Source organism: Callithrix jacchus, chromosome 15 (genome assembly GCF_049354715.1).
Source record: "Callithrix jacchus isolate 240 chromosome 15, calJac240_pri, whole genome shotgun sequence".
Lineage (NCBI taxonomy): Eukaryota > Metazoa > Chordata > Mammalia > Primates > Cebidae > Callithrix > Callithrix jacchus.
This window is the reverse complement of record NC_133516.1, coordinates 93,015,001-93,032,522: the sequence shown is the minus strand read 5'-3', so window position 1 is coordinate 93,032,522 and position 17,522 is coordinate 93,015,001. Positions and strand designations below refer to the sequence as shown.

General features: G+C 41.9%; 1 protein-coding gene, 1 long non-coding RNA gene and 1 pseudogene across 16 annotated transcripts in view; 2 read left to right on the top strand and 1 right to left on the bottom strand.

Moving 5' to 3' along the window:
• NXPE3 (neurexophilin and PC-esterase domain family member 3) overlaps positions 1 to 16,949 on the bottom strand; it is a 43,848-nt gene extending 26,899 nt beyond the window's left edge. The window contains exons 1-6 of one of the 15 annotated variants that reach the window (XM_078352252.1): positions 16,853 to 16,949; positions 16,284 to 16,525; positions 15,311 to 15,467; positions 13,876 to 14,056; positions 13,079 to 13,195; positions 10,475 to 10,762 (exon numbers count right to left, since the gene is read on the bottom strand). In XM_078352252.1, coding sequence (XP_078208378.1) covers positions 10,475 to 10,567 — 93 coding nt within the window. In that variant the 5' untranslated portion in view covers positions 10,568 to 10,762; positions 13,079 to 13,195; positions 13,876 to 14,056; ... (1 more) ...; positions 16,284 to 16,525; positions 16,853 to 16,949. Of the gene's footprint in view, positions 1 to 5,948; positions 6,041 to 10,474; positions 10,763 to 13,078; positions 13,200 to 13,875; positions 14,057 to 15,310; positions 16,526 to 16,852 lie in introns of all 15 variants that reach the window. The other 14 variants (XM_078352251.1, XM_078352256.1, XM_078352257.1 and 11 more) reach the window with 14 other exon arrangements.
• On the top strand, positions 7,243 to 7,785 carry LOC103788419 (interferon-induced transmembrane protein 3 pseudogene; annotated as a pseudogene).
• Positions 16,950 to 17,068: 119 nt separating the features above from the next.
• The window catches only part of LOC144579612 (uncharacterized), an 11,649-nt gene continuing 11,195 nt past the window's right edge, over positions 17,069 to 17,522 (top strand). The window contains exon 1 of the long non-coding RNA XR_013527703.1: positions 17,069 to 17,351. This is a non-coding gene — a long non-coding RNA (uncharacterized LOC144579612). The remainder of the gene's footprint in view (positions 17,352 to 17,522) is intronic.

Here is a 17,522-nt window from a genome sequence, read left to right as displayed (position 1 = left end):
GGAAAGCAGAACTGTGCAGAAAATAACTCAGGACATTACAGAGAGTCCCACTCAAGTATTCAACAGAGTGATGATGAGCATATGTGTACAAGAAAACTACTGGAGGCTGGGTAAATAACTACCTGAGAGGGAAAAAACGTGACAATAACCTAGGTTTATACAGAAATAGTACTTCTTACCAGCCAGACTGGAAAAGCCCAGAAAAAAAAAAAACCTTCCTTGTCAATTAATATGAAAAAAAGGGGGCACAAAAAAAAGGAAAAAAGGAATAAAGAAGATGTGGGATAAATACAAAACAAACAGCAAAATGGTAGATGTAACCATAATACTTTCAAAACATATATTAAATGTAAACAGGCTAAGCACCTCAACTAAAGGCAAAGACTGTCAGATTGGATAATAAACAAGATCCAATTACACGCTAGCTAGATGACACCTGCTCTAAATATAAAAACACCATGGACAGCATCATATGAATGGCCAAAAGCTGGAAGCATTTCCCTTGAAAACCAGCACAAGAAAAGGATGTCACCTCTCACCACTTATATTCAACATAGTACTGGAAGTTCTAGCCAGAGCAATCAGGCAAGAGAAAGAAACAAAGGGCATCCAAATAGGAAGAGAGGAAGTCAAACTATCTCTGTTTGCAGATGACATGATTCTATATCTAGAAAACCCCATAGTCTCAGCCCAAAAGCTCCTCCAGTTAATAAACAACTTCAGGGGGAACGATCCAAGATGGCCAATCGCTAACATCCCGGGATTGCAGCTCTCAGTGAAGGCGGAGAGAACTAGAGGACACCACACTTTCATACAAATTCTGGTCGCTCGCGGAGCAGAAGATCCCCAGTGGAGGAATCACAGGGCTCACCAGCTCGACTCTCGTGGCCGGCGCAGCTGTTCCGCCAGCACCTCAGCGAGGCAGCTCTCGGAGCAGAGTAAACAGGTTTGGAGGACCCACAAGGGCCCCCAGCACAACACCAGAGCCCCGCGCAGCGGCTGTGACGGCACCTAGGCGCGGCAGCGCTCAGCGCAGAGTAAACGGGACCGGTTCCCCTTCTGACCGAGGTTTGGAGCCCCGAGAAGGCAGAGTTGCCTACTACGAACACAAGAAGGAAGCCGGACAGGAGAATCCTAGGAAAAAAAGCACCATCAGTTTTAACGCCACTGCTCTGGCCCTGGGAACTAACAACCTGGACGTCCACTCAAGAGACCTAATCTGAAAGTTGGTAAATTCAAAGACGACAGGAGGATAAATTTACAATGATGGGAAGAAACCAGCGTAAAAAAGCTGAGAATACTCAAAGTCAGAACGCCTCTCCCTCTAAAGATGATCACAGTTCCACATCAACAATGGAACAAGGCTTGATGGAGAACGAGCGCATCCCGATGACAGAAGTACTCTTCAAGGAATGGATAATAACAAACTTTGGTGAGTTAAAAGAACATGTTGTAGCCCAACGTAAAGAAACTAGGAACTTTGAAAAGAGGTTTGATTAAATCCTATTGAGAATAGACAACTTAGAGAGGAGTATGAGTGAATTAATGGAACTGAAGAATACAATACAGGAACTCCGAGAAGTAGGCACAGGTTTAAACACTCGAATTGTTCAAGCAGAAGAAGGGATATCAGAGGTCAAAGTCCAACTTAATGAAATAAAACGTGAAGAAAAGATTAGAGAAAAAAGGATTAAAAAGGAATGAGCAAAGTCTCCAAGAAATGTGGGACTATGTGAAAAGACCAAATTTACGTTTGATAGGTGTACCTGAATGCGACGGAGAGAATGAATCCAAGCTGGAAAATACCCTTCAGGATATTATTCAGGAAAATTTTCCTAAACTAGCAAAGCAGGTCAATATTCAACCCCAGGTAATACAGAGAATACCACAAAGATATTCCTCAAGAAGAGGAACCCCAAGGCACATAATTGTTAGATTCACCAGGGTTGAAACAAAGGAGAAAATACTAAGGGCAGCCAGAGAGAAAGGTCAGGTTACCCACAAAGGCAAGCCTATCAGACTTACAGCAGATCTCTCAGCAGAAACTCTACAGGCCAGAAGAGAGTGGGGGCCAATATTCAACATCCTCAAAGAACAGAACCTTCAGGCCAGAATTTCATATCCAGCCAAACTAAACTTCACAACTGAAGGAAAAATAAAATCTTTTATGAACAAGCAAGAACTCAGAGATTTTATTACCACCAGGCCTGCTTTACAAGAGCTTCTGAAAGAAGCATTACACACAGAAAGAAACAACCAGTATTAGCTTTTCTAAAAATATACCAAAAAGTAAAGAGCACCAACATAAAGAAGAATTTATACCAACGAATGGATAAAACAGCCAGTTAACATCAAATGGCAGTAACCCTAAATTTAAATCGACTAAATCCCCCAATCAAAAGACACAGCCAAAACCCAATGGCATGTTACATCCAGACCTGTTTCACATGCAAGGATACACAAAGACTCAAAACAAAGGGATGGAGAAAGATTTACCAACCAAATGGAGAGCAAAAATAAATAAATAAATAAATAAAAAGCAGGAGTTGCAATTCTCGTATTGGATAAAATAGATTTTAAAGCAACAAAGATATAGTGGTAAAAGGATCAATGCAACAACAAGAACTAACGATCCTAACACCCAGATACATAGAGACTTAGACTCAATGAGACAGAAAATTATTAAGGATATCAAGGACTCGAACTCAGATCCGGAACAAGTAAACTTAATAAATATTTATAGAGCTCCCCGCTTCAAATACACAAAATATACATTCTTGTCAATACCACATCACACCTACTCATAAGTTTAAATGAAACATTGATTGGTCATTATTAATACCCAATTTTTTTCAGAATAAAGCAATATTTCCGTTTACTCTCCCTCTTTCTCTTCCTCTTTCTTCCTTTCCTTTACTTATTTTTTTTTCTTTCCTTCTCTCAAAAAAAAAGAAATCAACTTGTAAACCTTTAGATACAGGTCGGCAATGTCTCTCTCATTGCTTGATTTCCTTCCTTCCCTTCCCTCCCTCCTTCCCTCCCTCCCTCCCCCCTTCTTCCCTCCCTTCCTGCCTTCCTCCCTAAAAAAAAAAAAAAAAACTTCAGCAAAATTTCATAATACAAAAACAATGTACAAAAATCATTAGCATTCCTATACATCAACAATAGCCAAACCAAGAGCCAAATCGGAAAGGCAATCCCATTCACAGTTGCCACAAAAAGAATAAAATCGTCATGAATACAGCTAACAAGGGAGGTAAAAGAGCTCTAAAATGAGAATTACAAAACACTGCTCAACGAAATCAGAGAAGACACAAATGGAAAAACATTCCATGCTCATGGATAAAAAGAATCAATATCATTAAAATGGCTACACTACCCAAAGCAATTTACAGATTCAATGCTATTCCTATCAAACTATCGACAACATTCTTCACAAAACCAGAAAAAGCTATTTTTAAATGTATATGGAGCCAAAAAGAGTCTGAATAGCCAAGGCAATCCTAAGCAAAAAAGAACAAAGCTAAAGTCATCATGTTACCCAACTTCAAATTATACTACAAGGCTACAGTAACCAAAAGAGCATGGTACTGGTACAAAAACAGGCACAGAGACCAACAAAACAGAAGAGAGAATCCAGAAATAAGGCCACACATCTACAAGCATCTTCTGATCTTCAAGAAAGCTGACAAAAACAGGCAATGAGGAAAATTATACTGGTACTGGAATAATTGACTAGTCATATGCAAAACATTGAAACTGACTCCTTCCTTCCACTATATACAAAAATCAACTCAAGATGGATTAAAAATTTAAATGTAAAATCCAAAACTGTAAAAACACTAGAAGACAACCTAGGCAATACCATCTTGGACAAATGGGCAAAGATTTCATGACAGAGACACCAAAAGCAATTGTAACAAAAGCAGAAATTGACAAGTAGGATCTAATTAAATTTAAGAGCTTATACACAGCAAAAGGAAATATCAACAAAGTAAACAGAAAACCTGCATAATGGGAGAAAATATTTGCAAACTATGCATCTGACAAAGGTCTAATTCCGGCATCTGTAAGGAACTTAAACAAATTTACAAGAGAAAAAAAAAACATTAAAAAGTGGGCAAAGGACATGAACAGAAACTTCTCAAAAGAAGACATACATACAGCCAAAGAGCATATTTAAAAAAAGGTCAACATCACTGATCATTAGAGAAATACAAATCAAAACCACAGTGAGATCTCACACCAGTCAGAATAGCTATTATTAAAAAGTGAAAAAGTAACAGATGCTGGCAAGGTTGAAGAGGAAAGGGAACACATATACACAGTTGGTGGGAGTGTAAATTAGTTCAACCATTGTGGAAAGCAGTATGGCATTTCCTCAAAGACCTAAAAACAGAACTACCATTCCACCCAGCAATCTTATTACTGGGTATATACCCAGTGGAATATAAATCATTCCACCAGAAAGACATATGTATGTGAATGTTCACTGCAGCACTACTCACAACGGCAAAGACATGGAATCAACCTAAATGCCTATCAATAACAGATTGGATAATGAAAATCTTATATTCCATATGAAATAGAAAATCTTATATTACATATATAGCATGGAATACTATACTGCCATAAGAAAGAACAAGATCATGTTTTTTTTGTGGGAACATGAATGGAGTTGGAGGCTATTATCCTTAGCAAACTAACACAGGAACAGAAAACCAAATACTGCATGTTCTCACTTATAACTGGGAACTAAATGGTAAGAACTTATGAACACAAAGAAACAACAGGGGTTTACTTGAGGGGGAAGAGTGGGGGGAGGGAGAGAAGCAGAGAGGGTACCAGGCTTAATACCTAGGTTATGAAACAATATGTACACAAACCCCTGTGACATATGCCTCCTATGTAACAAACCTTCACATGTACCCTCAAACCTAAAATAAAAGTTTTTAAAAATACAATAAATAAATAAATATAAAAATACAAATAGGTTTAAAAAATAGTAAACTGGCTGGATGTGGTGACTCAACCTGTAATCCAAGCACTTTGGAAGGCTAAGGCAGCAGGATCACTTGAGCCCAAGAGTTCAAGACCAGCCTGGGCAACATGGCAAAACCCGTATCTAAAAAGAAAATACAAAAAATTAGCCAGGCACAGTGGCACACACCTGTAGTCCCAGCTACTCAGGAGGCTGAGTGGGAAGGGCTGCGTGGGAAGGACTGCTTGAGCATGGGAGACAAAGGCTGTGGTGAGTCATGATTGTGCCACTGCATTCCAGCCTGGGCAACAGAGCATTACTCTGTCTCAAAAACAATAAAAAATAATACCAAAATGATGGAAAAAGATATACTTGCTAACAGCAAACAAAGGAAAGCTAGAGTGGTTATATAATATCATACACAGTACATTTCAGAGCAAAGAATTTTACCAAGGATGAAGAACGCCAATTTGTGATGATAAAGCAACTGAATTCATCAAGAGGACACAACAATTCTAAATATTCAGTACCTAAGAACAGAACTTCACAACACATGAAGTGAAAACTGATAGAAATGCAAGGTGAAATAGACATATTCACAATTATAGTCAGAGATTTCAATATTCTCCTTTCAATAACTGACAGAGCAGAAAATAGTAAGGATACACAGAAGACGACCAACACCATGAACCATGTGGATCTAACTGATATATATAGAATACTCTATACAGTAATAGTAGAATGCATTCCTTTCCAGTACACATAGACTATATACCAAAGTAGACCATATTCTGTGCCATAAACAAATCTCAATAATGTTTCAAAAGAATTCAAGTCATACCAAGTATGTTCTCAGGGGAACTAAATCAGGAATCAATAACAGAAAGGTATTTGCAAAATATCCAAATATTTGAAAGTTAAATAACACTTCTGAATAATACATGGGGCTGGATGTAGTGACTCACACCTGTAATTGCAGCACTTTGGGAGGCTTAGGCAGGAAGATTGCTTGAGTCTAGAAGTTTGAGACAAGCTGGACCACAGAGCGAGACCCCATCTCTGCAAAAACATAAAAAATCAGCTGGGTATGGTGGCAGACACCTGTAGTCCCAGTTACTTGGGAGGGTGAGGTGGGAAGATCACTTGAGCCCAAAGCCTGTAGCTGCAGTGAGCCATGAGCATGCCACTGCACTCCAGCCTGGGTGACAGAGTGAAAACTTGTCTAAAAAAAAAAAAAGAAAACTTAAATAACACATGGGTTAAAGAAAAGAAAAACGAAAATTAGAATGTAGTTCAGCTGAACGAAAATGAAAATGAGAAGAAACCATATCTAAATGTGTGGTATACACTAGAGCAGTATATAGAAATAAATTTTTTTATTATTTTTTAGAGACAGGGTCTCACTCTGTTGCCCAAGCTGAAGTGCAGTGATATGATCATAGCTAACCATAATCTTAAACTCCAGGGCTCATGGGATTATCCTGTCTCAGCTTCCCAAGCAGCTAGGATTATAGGCACACACCATTATACCTAGTTAATTTTTAAAAATTTTTTGTAGCGACTGGGGTCTCACTATGTTGCCCAGGGTGGTCTCAAATTTCTGGCCGCAAGTGATCCTCCCATCTCACTCTCCCAAAGTGCCAGGATTACAGGCATAAGCCACCACACCCAGTCTCATAGAAGAAAATTTATAGCATTAAACATTTAATTAGAGAAGAAAGATCTCAAAACAACGACTTTAGCTACCACTTTAAGAAACTAGAAAGAGACATTTAAATCCAAAGGAAACAGAAGAAGGGAAACAATAAAGATCAGAATGGAAATTGACCCAACAGGAAACAGAAAAAATACAGAAAAATAATGAAACCAAAAGCTGATTCTTCAAAAAGATCAATAAAACACAAACCTCTGGTCAGACTGATCAGGAGATAAGGAGTGAATATCCAGAATATATAAAGAACTCCTACAACTCAACAACAATAAAAAACAAAGAACTCCATTAAACAATGGGTACAGGAATTGAATAGATATTGCTCCAAAAGCACATAGAGAGATGCCTGAACATCATTTATTAATCATTATGGCAATACAAATTAAAACTACGGGATCTTACACCCATGAAGAAGGCTACTACAAAAGAAGTAACAAGTACTGGCGAGGACGCAAAGAAACTGGAACCCTTGTGTACTGCTGATGAGGATAAAAAATAATGCAGCTGAGTATCCCAGCTACCCAACCACAGCCCGTCTTCCCTGGACACCATGAACCACACCGTCCAAAGCTTCTTCACTCCCACCAGCACCAGCCGTCCCCCGAACTATGAGATGCTGAAGGAGGAACATGAGGTGGCTGCGCTGGGGGCGCCCCACAACCCTGTGCCCCCGACATCCACCGTGATCCACATCCGAAGCGAGACCTCCGTGCCCGACCACGTCGTCTGGTCCCTGTTCAACACCCTCTTCGTGAACTCCTGCTGCCTGGGCTTCATAGCGTTCGCCTACTCCGTGAAGTCTAGGGACAAGAAGATGGTTGGCGACCTGACCGGGGCCCAGGCCTACGCTTCCACCGCCAAGTGCCTGAACATCTGGGCCCTGATTTTGGGCATCATCACGACCAATCTGCTGATCATCATCCCAATACTGATTCTGCAAGCCTATCAGTATATCAGAGGAATCATCCCAGCCAGGGGCTCTGCCCGTGACCTGTCTCCCAGGTACTCCAGCTTCCATTCCTCGCCCTGCCCCCAGACGATCCTGTATCAGCCCTTTACCCCTCACACACTTTTCCACAGTTGTGTTCAATAAAGTGCACATGTTCCTGGAAAAAAATAAATAAATAATGCAGCTATTATGGAAAACAGTATGGTGGTTCCTCAAAAAATTAAAATTACCATATGATCCAGCAATTCCATTTGTGGGTACATATCCCAAAGAATTAAAAGCAGAGTCTTGAAGAAATAGTTGTTATTCACAATAGCCAATAGGTAGAAACAACCCAAACGTCTAACAACAGATGAACAGATGAACAGATAAACAAAATGTGGTATGTATGTACACATTGTAGCATGCATCGCCTTCCTTTGTAAGGTTGAATAGTATTCCTCCATCTATGTGTAGACAGGAGAAGTATTACTCAGTCTTAAAAATAAAAGAAATTCTGATACACGCTACATAAGTAAACCTTGGGGACATTATGCTAACAGAAATAAGCCAATCACAAAAAGACAAATACCAGGCCAGGCTTGGTGGCTCATACCTCTGATCCCAACACTTTGGAAGGCCAAGATAGGCGAATTGCTTGAGGCCAGGAATTCAAGACCAGCCTGGTCAACACGGCATAACCCCATCTCTACTAAAAATACAACAATTAGCTGGGCATGGTGGCACATGCCTATAATCCCAGCTACTTGGAAGGCTGAGGTATGAGAATCACTTGAATCCAGGAGGCAGAGGTTGCAGTGAGCCAAGATCATGCCACTGTACTCCAGCCTGGGCAACAGAGCGACACTATGTCTCAAAAAAAAGACAAATACCATATGATTCCACTTATATGAGGTACTTAGCGTCATTGAGTTCAAAGAGACAGAAAGAACAGTATATGCCAAGGAGCAGCGGATAGGGAGGAATGGGTAATCATTGTTTTTTCTTGTCATTGGGTTTTTGTTTTTGTTTTTGTTTTGAGACAGTCTCTCTCTGTCACCCAAGCTGGAGTGCAGTGGTTCAATCTCAGCTCACCACAACCTCTGCCTCCCAGGTCCAAGCAATTCTCATGATTCAGCTTCCCGAACAGCTGGGATTACAGGCGTGCACTACCATGCTCAGCTAATTTTTGTATTTTTAGTAGAGACAGGCTTTCACCACCTTGACCAGGCTGGTTTTGAATTCATGACCTAAAGTGATCCTCCTGCCTCAGCCTCCCAAAGTGCTGGTATTACAGGCATGAGCCACTGTGCCTGGCCTAGGTAATCACTGTTTAATGGGTAAAGAGTTGCAGTTTGCGAAGATGAAAAAGTTCTAGACATAGATGGTGGAGGTGGTTGCACAACAATATAAATGTACTCAATGCTACTCAATTGTACACTTAAAAGTGGTTAAAATTACAAATTCTGTTATGTATATTTATCACAAAAAAAAATTTTTTAAGGAGTTTCTAAAATACCTAGACACATCATCAACAGCTACCAGGTAAAAGAACTACTGATGTAGAATTGGTTACTACCTTATATAGTAAAACATGCAAGAACAGTTTAAGCAAAGAAAAACAAAAAGAAATACCTATCTTTTATGCCTTAAGCTATTTCCAATAGGAAGTCTTTAACAGAATTACTTCACATTCTCCAAAGTACCTAACAAGTTTTACTCATTGCATATGCATAGAAAACGACCTGTAGGACCTTAGTGTGCCCATTTCATAGTGAGACTAGGTGTTCTGCTAAAAACCACAAAGTTGGTTCCAGCAGGAGAAATATTTTTTAAAGCCTATGGCTTAGCTTTTAGAGAATCTTATGCTACTCCTAATAAGAAAAGAAATGCCATAATTAAGTTGGATATGTAATCTGAGAAGTACCACAAGCCAACAAAACAAAAGGAAAGCATGCTTTTACCCAGAACTCCTCCATAAGTTTTGGTTATATGAGTTCATGCTGCGTCTGGGGGCAAGGAAGGTGGAGCACTACTAAGACCCTTCTCAGTGCCAGGCCCTTGTGAGGGATTCAGTAAGACATGGTCCCCACCCCTAAGTGCCATCTAGCAATCTTCAAAACAGATCCATCCTCTCCCTCCCTTGAAATACTCCTTCAGCTTTTTTCCATGTGTCGACTAAAAGGTGCCCTCCTTGAAGAGGCTTTTCCTTCATCACTCTAAAGCTGTCCTAGAATAGCTCTCTTTCCTTATTGTACTTTTCACAATCTCCATTTATCATTACTTTTTTTTTTTTAAGACAGAGTCTCACTCCATCACCCAGGCTGGAGTGCAGTGGCGCAATCCAGGCTCAACGCAACCTCTGCTTCCTGGGTTTAAGCAATTCTCTTGCTTAAGCCTCCTGAGTAGCTGGGACTACAAGCATACGCCACCAGGCCCAACTAATTTTTGTATTTTTAGTAGAGACGGGTTTTCACTATGTTGGCCACGATGGTCTTGATATCTTGACCTCATGATCCACCCACCTCAGCCTCCCAAAGTGCTGGGATTACAGGCCACTGTGCCTGGCCATCACTATGATTATTATGTGATTATTACTTATTATTTTCTTCCATGCACACTGACAATGTGAGTTCTAGAATTGAAGGCCCGTAAGTGAAGAAATGGCTTCACTATACCCTCAGTGACTAGCCCAGTATATAACCATTGTAGGTACTTAAATACTTATTGAATAAATGAAAACAAGAACTGTAACTAGGATAAGCTTCTGATAACCAACATTTTCCCAGGCTGGTTAGGCCCAAGTCCCCAGACTGGGCTTCCTTAGTTATGAGGGATTATACTGGGTACTTACCTCTACCTGAGTAACATTGATGACCAGCACCACCACCATCAACACAGCAAGCAGACAGCAGAAAAGCCGTAGTTTGAAGAAATTGGTCCACATTGTCTGGCTGTGTCTTGATCACCCATGGCCGACACCAGGCTACCTTCACTCTTTAAAATTCCATGTCTTTGTTTTTCTCAGCGGCAGATGAGCTTTCAGTTTCATTTGCTTCTATTCTGCTAGTACCCTTAAGAGCTCTTAAGTAGCGGAGAGACTGCAGTTGATTCAAGCAGCACATTTTTCTTCGAAGAACTCCTTCAAAGAGGGGAGATGAGAGAACATGACCAACTGCAATGGCCTAGAGTGGGGTGAGAGGAAAAACATCACATTTCCTCTTCCTTAACCTTATCTAAGGCTCAAAGTCACAAGGAGAAAGCAAAGGGCCAGAGCACAGCAATGTCTTTTCATTTCCAGACAATCTCCACAACGTCTCCTTTCCCAGTGCAGGCTTCTATGTAAATACAATAAAAGTTTCCCTATTGCCTATTTAGGTTTTGACTGTTGAGAATCAAGGAAGTATGTCTTCAAACTCAGAAACTGTGAAATAAAAGTAACTTAAATTTCTACAGAAATGTCAGTAAATAATATCACTTCCCTTCCCCTTTAGTTTAAGTTATATAACACTGCTATATTAATTACACTTAAAGAACATGAAGAGGAAACTGTGTTTTCATGAAGAGCTCTGGGATACAGTGCAAAGTACCCCGACATTCTCTGGAAAACAAGGAGCACCAATCCTAAGTATGGTAGGAGATAGGACACATTCTTTGGGTTTCCAGCTCTCTCCCACCACCTATATGGTCCTGATGCTCCCTCAGCTAAGTAATAAGGCACAGGAGGACTCACATCTGCCTGGAAGATTGAGGGTAGAAAAATCAACCTTGAAAAATAGGTAACAGGATCCCAAAAGCCTTCATCATATCTGCCAGAGGCAGAGGAATTTCAGAGTCAGCCACGCCTAAGTGTTCTCTCATGCAACAACTTCAAATGCTCTTTCCACTTGCTATTTTGAGATAAGTAAACAGAAAATGTCCTAGTATTCTGTCCCCAGAGAGGCTTTCCATGGAGGGAAGGACACAGAAATAAAGGCAGAAAGGGTACAGAAAATCATGCAGAAAATCATGGTTCAGAGTATCTCAGAATAGCTCAGCTGTGTTAACGCTTCCCTCCGCTTCGTGTTGGACCTGGCAAGCCCCCATTCCCTCACTTCTCTGCCTTACCTGTCTGAATCATTCCCAACCTCAATGACAATACCAATCAGCTTTACAAAGGAGACAAGGGTGAGACATTCCAACAAGCTTTCCATCCTCAGAGTTCCCACAGCACTTATTATTTTCACTTCTCAGCTGATCTCTCTATTTGTATTTTTTTCACCCTCACCCTCCATTTATATTTCTTATCTCTCAAACTAGGCTATACCAATTATGACTATATATTCTTTAAAACCATATATCAGAGAAAAAGCAACTTAGTGAACTGTATCATACTTTTCTGATTTGTTCAACGTACTTAGTTCTTTACATATGCAACAAATAATTATGGAGGCCTACTCTGTACCACACACTGTACTAAGTGCCAGGAATTCCCCTTGAAAAGCTTACACTCATATTAGACAAGATGTCAGTCCCTTCTTAAGGAAAAATAAATCCACCAGTCCTGGCCACCTCCACAGGGATGCCGGGAACTGCAAAAGACTGTGCTTCTCCACTCCCTGGCCCCCTAACACCTCCCCTCTCCAATATCCAGGCACTCATCCACCTCAAACTGCCTATAAATTCTGGGAAGAAACTGGCTGTAAAACAGAGGATAACTCTGTCATCAGGGCCCCAGTGGTTCTGCTGTCGAAATCCTTCTCAAAAACTTGTCTATTAAAAAAAACAAAAACAAAAACAGGTTTCCCTGATGACCAGAGAGGGAAAAGACCAAAGATAGTACTCCACAGGAATTCAGTTGCACCATAGGCAGGTGTGGACATGGGTTGTGGGGACACTAGCCATTTAACGGACATTAGCGTGGTTCAGCCAGGCAGCAGCAACACAACACTGTCAATGATGCAGAAGGAAGCCAAGGGCAAGAGATTCTAAAGTGAAAGAAATACAGGGCTATAGGCAGCAATGCAAGCAGCCCCTCCCAGCTAGAGACCTCTACTGACAATAATTCAGGAGGATCGTGCCAGGAAAAGACCTGACTTTGTGCTGTAAGCAGGTAGAACACCGACCTTTGAGAGACCCATTTGTGCACCTAAGTAGATGTCATGTGAGGCACACTAGACAGACCTCTCTTTGAAAAGATGTACACTAAAATTTTAAGAGTTGTCACCTCTGGGCAGTTTTTGTTTTCTCCTTTATCTGTATGTCCCAATTTTTCACCACGAAATAAAAATCAAAAACACAAAGAATAAAGCTGGGCCAGGCATGGTGGCAAACGCCAGTAATCCCACCACTTTGGGAGGCCACGGCAGGAGGATTGCTTGAAACCAGGAGTTTGAGACTAGCCTAGGCAAGATGGTGAGACCCCCAACTCTACAAAAAAAAAAAATAATAATAATTAGCTGGGCATGGTGGTACTTACCTTAGTCCCAGCTACTCAGGAGGCTGAGGTAGGAGAATTGTTTGAGCCTAGGAGGTGGAGGCTACAGTGAATCATGATCACACCAATGTACTCCAGCCTGGGTAACAGAGGGAGACTCTGTCTCAAATAAAATAAAATAAAATATAGAATAAGACCAATTTCTAAAAGTAAAAATTAAAGATGAGACACAGGAGAAACAAAGCATTAAATCATATGTGAAATCAATTCAACTTAAACTGAAAGATTTTTTTAAGTGAAAGAAGAAACCTATTTTACAGCATAAGGTAACTGTAGTTTAAAAAAAAAACATATAACAGGTTTCTGGTATTGTCTTATAAATATAAAACCTACGCATTAGGCTGGGCGCGGTGGCTCAAGCCTGTAATCCCAGCACTTTGGGAGGCCGAGGCGGGTGGATCACGAGGTCAAGAGATCGAGACCATGCTGGTCAACATGGTGAAACCCCGTCTCTACTAAAAATACAAACACTTAGCTGGGCATGGTGGTGTGTGCCTGTAATCCCAGCTACTCAGGAGGCTGAGGCAGGAGAATTGCCTGAACCCAGGAGGCGGAGGTTGCGGTGAGCCGAGATCGCGCCATTGCACTCCAGCCGGGGTAACAAGAGCGAAACTCCGTCTCAAAAAAAAAAAAAAAAAAAAACACCTACGCATTATAACAAGAAAGCTATTTGAAAGGAGCCTTAAAATCAAGTAAAAACAACAGTGTTGGCAGGGAATGATTCCAAAGTTTCTCAGATTAACCAATAAAGTAAAAATATATAATTCAATGTAATTTACCTTTTTTGGAAATTTTCCAAGAAGAGACGCTTACTGGAACTAGAAATTAGAAGTTATGTCTACCTTTCCTTCTAGCATGAAATTCTGAACTGAGGCAATTTTGACCAGCAGTCCTTATTTTCTTCATGCCACATTTGAAACACACATAAATGTTTTTTTCATTTTTATATCATTCTTCTTGCTGCAATGGAAATATGTATATGATACAAAGATTAAAGATACTGAAAATGAAGTAAAAAAACATAGTAGAAATTAAGAGTAAAATTTTACAGGCAGAGTTATATATGATACAGTAGAAGGAGTGGGGATAGGAATGTTTCCTTTTCCTTACTAATAAGAAATAGTAATTGTCTATTTAAATACATTAACTTCAAACTGGCAAATCACTCTCAGACCTTGGCTGAAGTTCAAAACTTTATAAATAGCAATATAAGTGAAAAAAATAGAAACCAAAGATAAAAGCTCCAAATGTTTTTTACTTAAAAACTATTATAATTATGTAGCTCAATGATTCAATGATCTTGTTTTCCTCTACAGAAAAAAAATAAGTACCTGTACAGATCTAAAAGTTATAATTCAAGGAATCTAAACTTGAGTGATCGTGTTTTCAAATGTCAGACCACCACTTATTCATGCTTTATTTTTATTAATATGTGCAAAGGACAAGCAAAAAGTTAAATGCATGTTCTGCCTTACAGGTGGAACCCTGTATTTGTTGGAAGTGTTCTGCCAAATTTTTATTAAACCTACTTCCATATCCAAGACTCACAGTGGCCAATCTAATTTCATTATGGCCTGTGACAATAATACTAGATTGCCATTAGGGTTCTACCCCATCTCACAAGAGAATTACAAAGTGGTTGTTTACATCATTTAGATTTACAATTGTCAGTAACACAAACGAAATTCCTGAATTCAATACTAAACAATGAAAATTAGACAGCAAACCTATATTGCCTGGGGAGCTAATGTTCTCAGGCAACCATTCCGCAAAGACAACATATTAGAGGACAACTGCATGGGAACTGTCCAGTTTCTGAGGCAGTCTCTATCCTAAATAGTCTCACCTGTCAGCCACATAAATGTAATTGTACTAGTCAGAGCAACTTTAGTTCAGAATACATAGTTTAGAAGAACAGTAAGAGACAAAAAGCACAGATTTACATGGAAAAATATCTACACTTAAAGGCTTATATTTCAAACTTTGCAGAGTAGCTGTATTTCATAGGATGCAGTGTAAGACCATGAAACAGGGCAGGATCTACAGAATGAAGAACTGGAGACCCATCCAGGACCACAACAATGATGGGTTAACCAAATGGGGTCAATCCTTGAAAAAAGATGAAGCAGGGACAGTAGTCTACAAGACTTGTTTCCACAGATGCCACTTCTCCTTCATGTCCTCCAACCCCACGTGCCCAAAGTGCTGACTCACCTGGACCTTCCCTTGCCCTTCTTCCAAAGCAGGGCCCCATGTATTCATGGAGGTTACATGGCAGGTGGAGAAGTAATAAAATCAGTTATGTAAGTCACACCATACTAAGTGCTATTTTTTAAATATTGAACACATTGAGAAGTTATAGTCTTCAGCCCTGCATGAACAATAATAATCATCGTGGAAGCTTTTTAAGAATATGAATAACTGGGCCCCACTCAAACAATCAAATCAGAATCTGTGGGAATAGGCCCAAGAAGCAGCTTTTTTTTAAGGTCCCTAAATGATTACAACATACGGCCAAGCAGGAGAACCACTAGTAGAGAATGACCAGGGGGTGTTATTTGTTTCAGTTGGTCAAAGGATGACCTTTTCAAAATGATGTTTGAATTACCCAATTCCAGGGCAACAGGGACAGCCGACCCCACTTCTGTGATTTACCCCTTCGTTTCCTTTCTCAGTAACAAATAACAGCACTCTATCAGCCCCAGAGACTGTGAGGGTAATAGACATGGGAAAAAAAAAAATACTAAGAAAGTCAAAGAAAAGCAGAACCTTTTACTGTGAACCGAAACCAAAAAAAGAAAGAAAGAAAAGAAAAGAAAAGCAGAACCTAAACACTATGGAGAAATTGTATGCTGCTGCCTCCACTCAGACAATTATCCGGGTCTGGGAGTCCTGCCAGTTTCCAATATAGCCTAATGTTCCAAATGATAATTAACCACAGTGAGGAGGGGAGCCCCACCAGAGCAGTGTGATTCTTTATCTTTAAGATATGTGGCCACAATCCCCCTTTTCCGTAGATAATGGAAAGCAAAGAAAATTTACAATTTTACATAAATGTTGCACAAATCCTGCCTCGGAACCCTTCTTATCACCACCCTAGTTGGCCTTACATCAGGCAGAAATGGGCAACGGGCCAGGGTCTCCATATCACACTTTGCAAAATTACACTCCTTTCTCCCCATACGACCTGAATCTGATGTCCCCAAACGGCAGCTCAGTAAGGCCAGAACAGTCCACCGTGTGACAGCAGCGCCTGCCAAGAGGCAGCTGGTGCCCAGAGCAGCGATGAGCCGAGAAACGTGAGACGGGCAGCGAGACGTCGCCAAGTGCTCTGCACCGGGTTAGCGGCAGTGCCCGGGGGATAGGAGCCTTTCCCGGCCGCGTGGAGGTCCGGATTCCAAGCAGTGGCGCTGCGGCAAGCCGAGGAAACTGAGGATGGAGATGCTCGTTCCCGGCCCCGCCCCGTCCCGCCCCGGCGGTACCCGCCTCGCCTCCAGTTTCCCAGCTGCGACGCTGTGGCAACCCAGGGCTCCAGTACTGCCTACGCCTTCGACCGGGGCCTCCCCTCCCTGGCCTCTGCGCCCCCGGCCACGACCCCGGAGCTGCACCCTCCGCACGGGGCTGGGGACGCGGGAGCTGATGCGCGCGGAGGAGGGCTTCGCAGCCAAGGAGTGCGCTAGAGAGGGCGGGCAATGGGTCGCTCCGCCCGCAGCGGCCCCTCCCGGCGCCCACACGCAGACTGCATCCCGCACTCACCTCCGGGACCCGCCCCACCCCTTCGCTGTCCCGGGGCCAAGGATCCTGACGCAAGGCTCGGTAGCGGCTGCACCAGGCCGCTAGCCACCGCCCCCCCGCCGCTTCCTCACCCAGCGACGTCGTCTCACCTCCGACCCCCGGCTACGATTGGCGGAGCTCCGGCGGGGGCGGGCCGAGGGCGTTGACTGACAGCACCGCGCGCCCTGCGGAACCCTCAGGCCTGAAAGCGAAGTTGGCGCCCTGGCGCTCCTCACCGCCCAGCTCCTGCGAGCGACGCGACACTGCACTTGTCGCCCCGTGGCCCGAGGTCTCGCCCCTCTCGCGACCCAACTCGTCGTGGTCTTCGGACATTAGGGTTCTCCTGGGAGCATCCACCTACTTCAAGGGTTGAAGCTTGTCAGCGAAAGTGCCCACACCGCAGCTGACTCTAGTAGGGCAGTCTTTCCTGTGCACTGGAGGAATTCGCTGTGCCCTGAACCGGAGAAATGCGATTTGCCAAGTATGAGCGCTTATATAGCGGATCCTTGAATCTTCCGTTGCTTTGAAATTAGTCCACAACTTCTATTCGCCACTGAAACAGCCTGTTCTTTTACTCTCACTGTGCGTGATGTGGGTCTCTTGACAAAGAATACTTTCCTCACCCCACCATCCCCAGTTCTGGATTATTCTA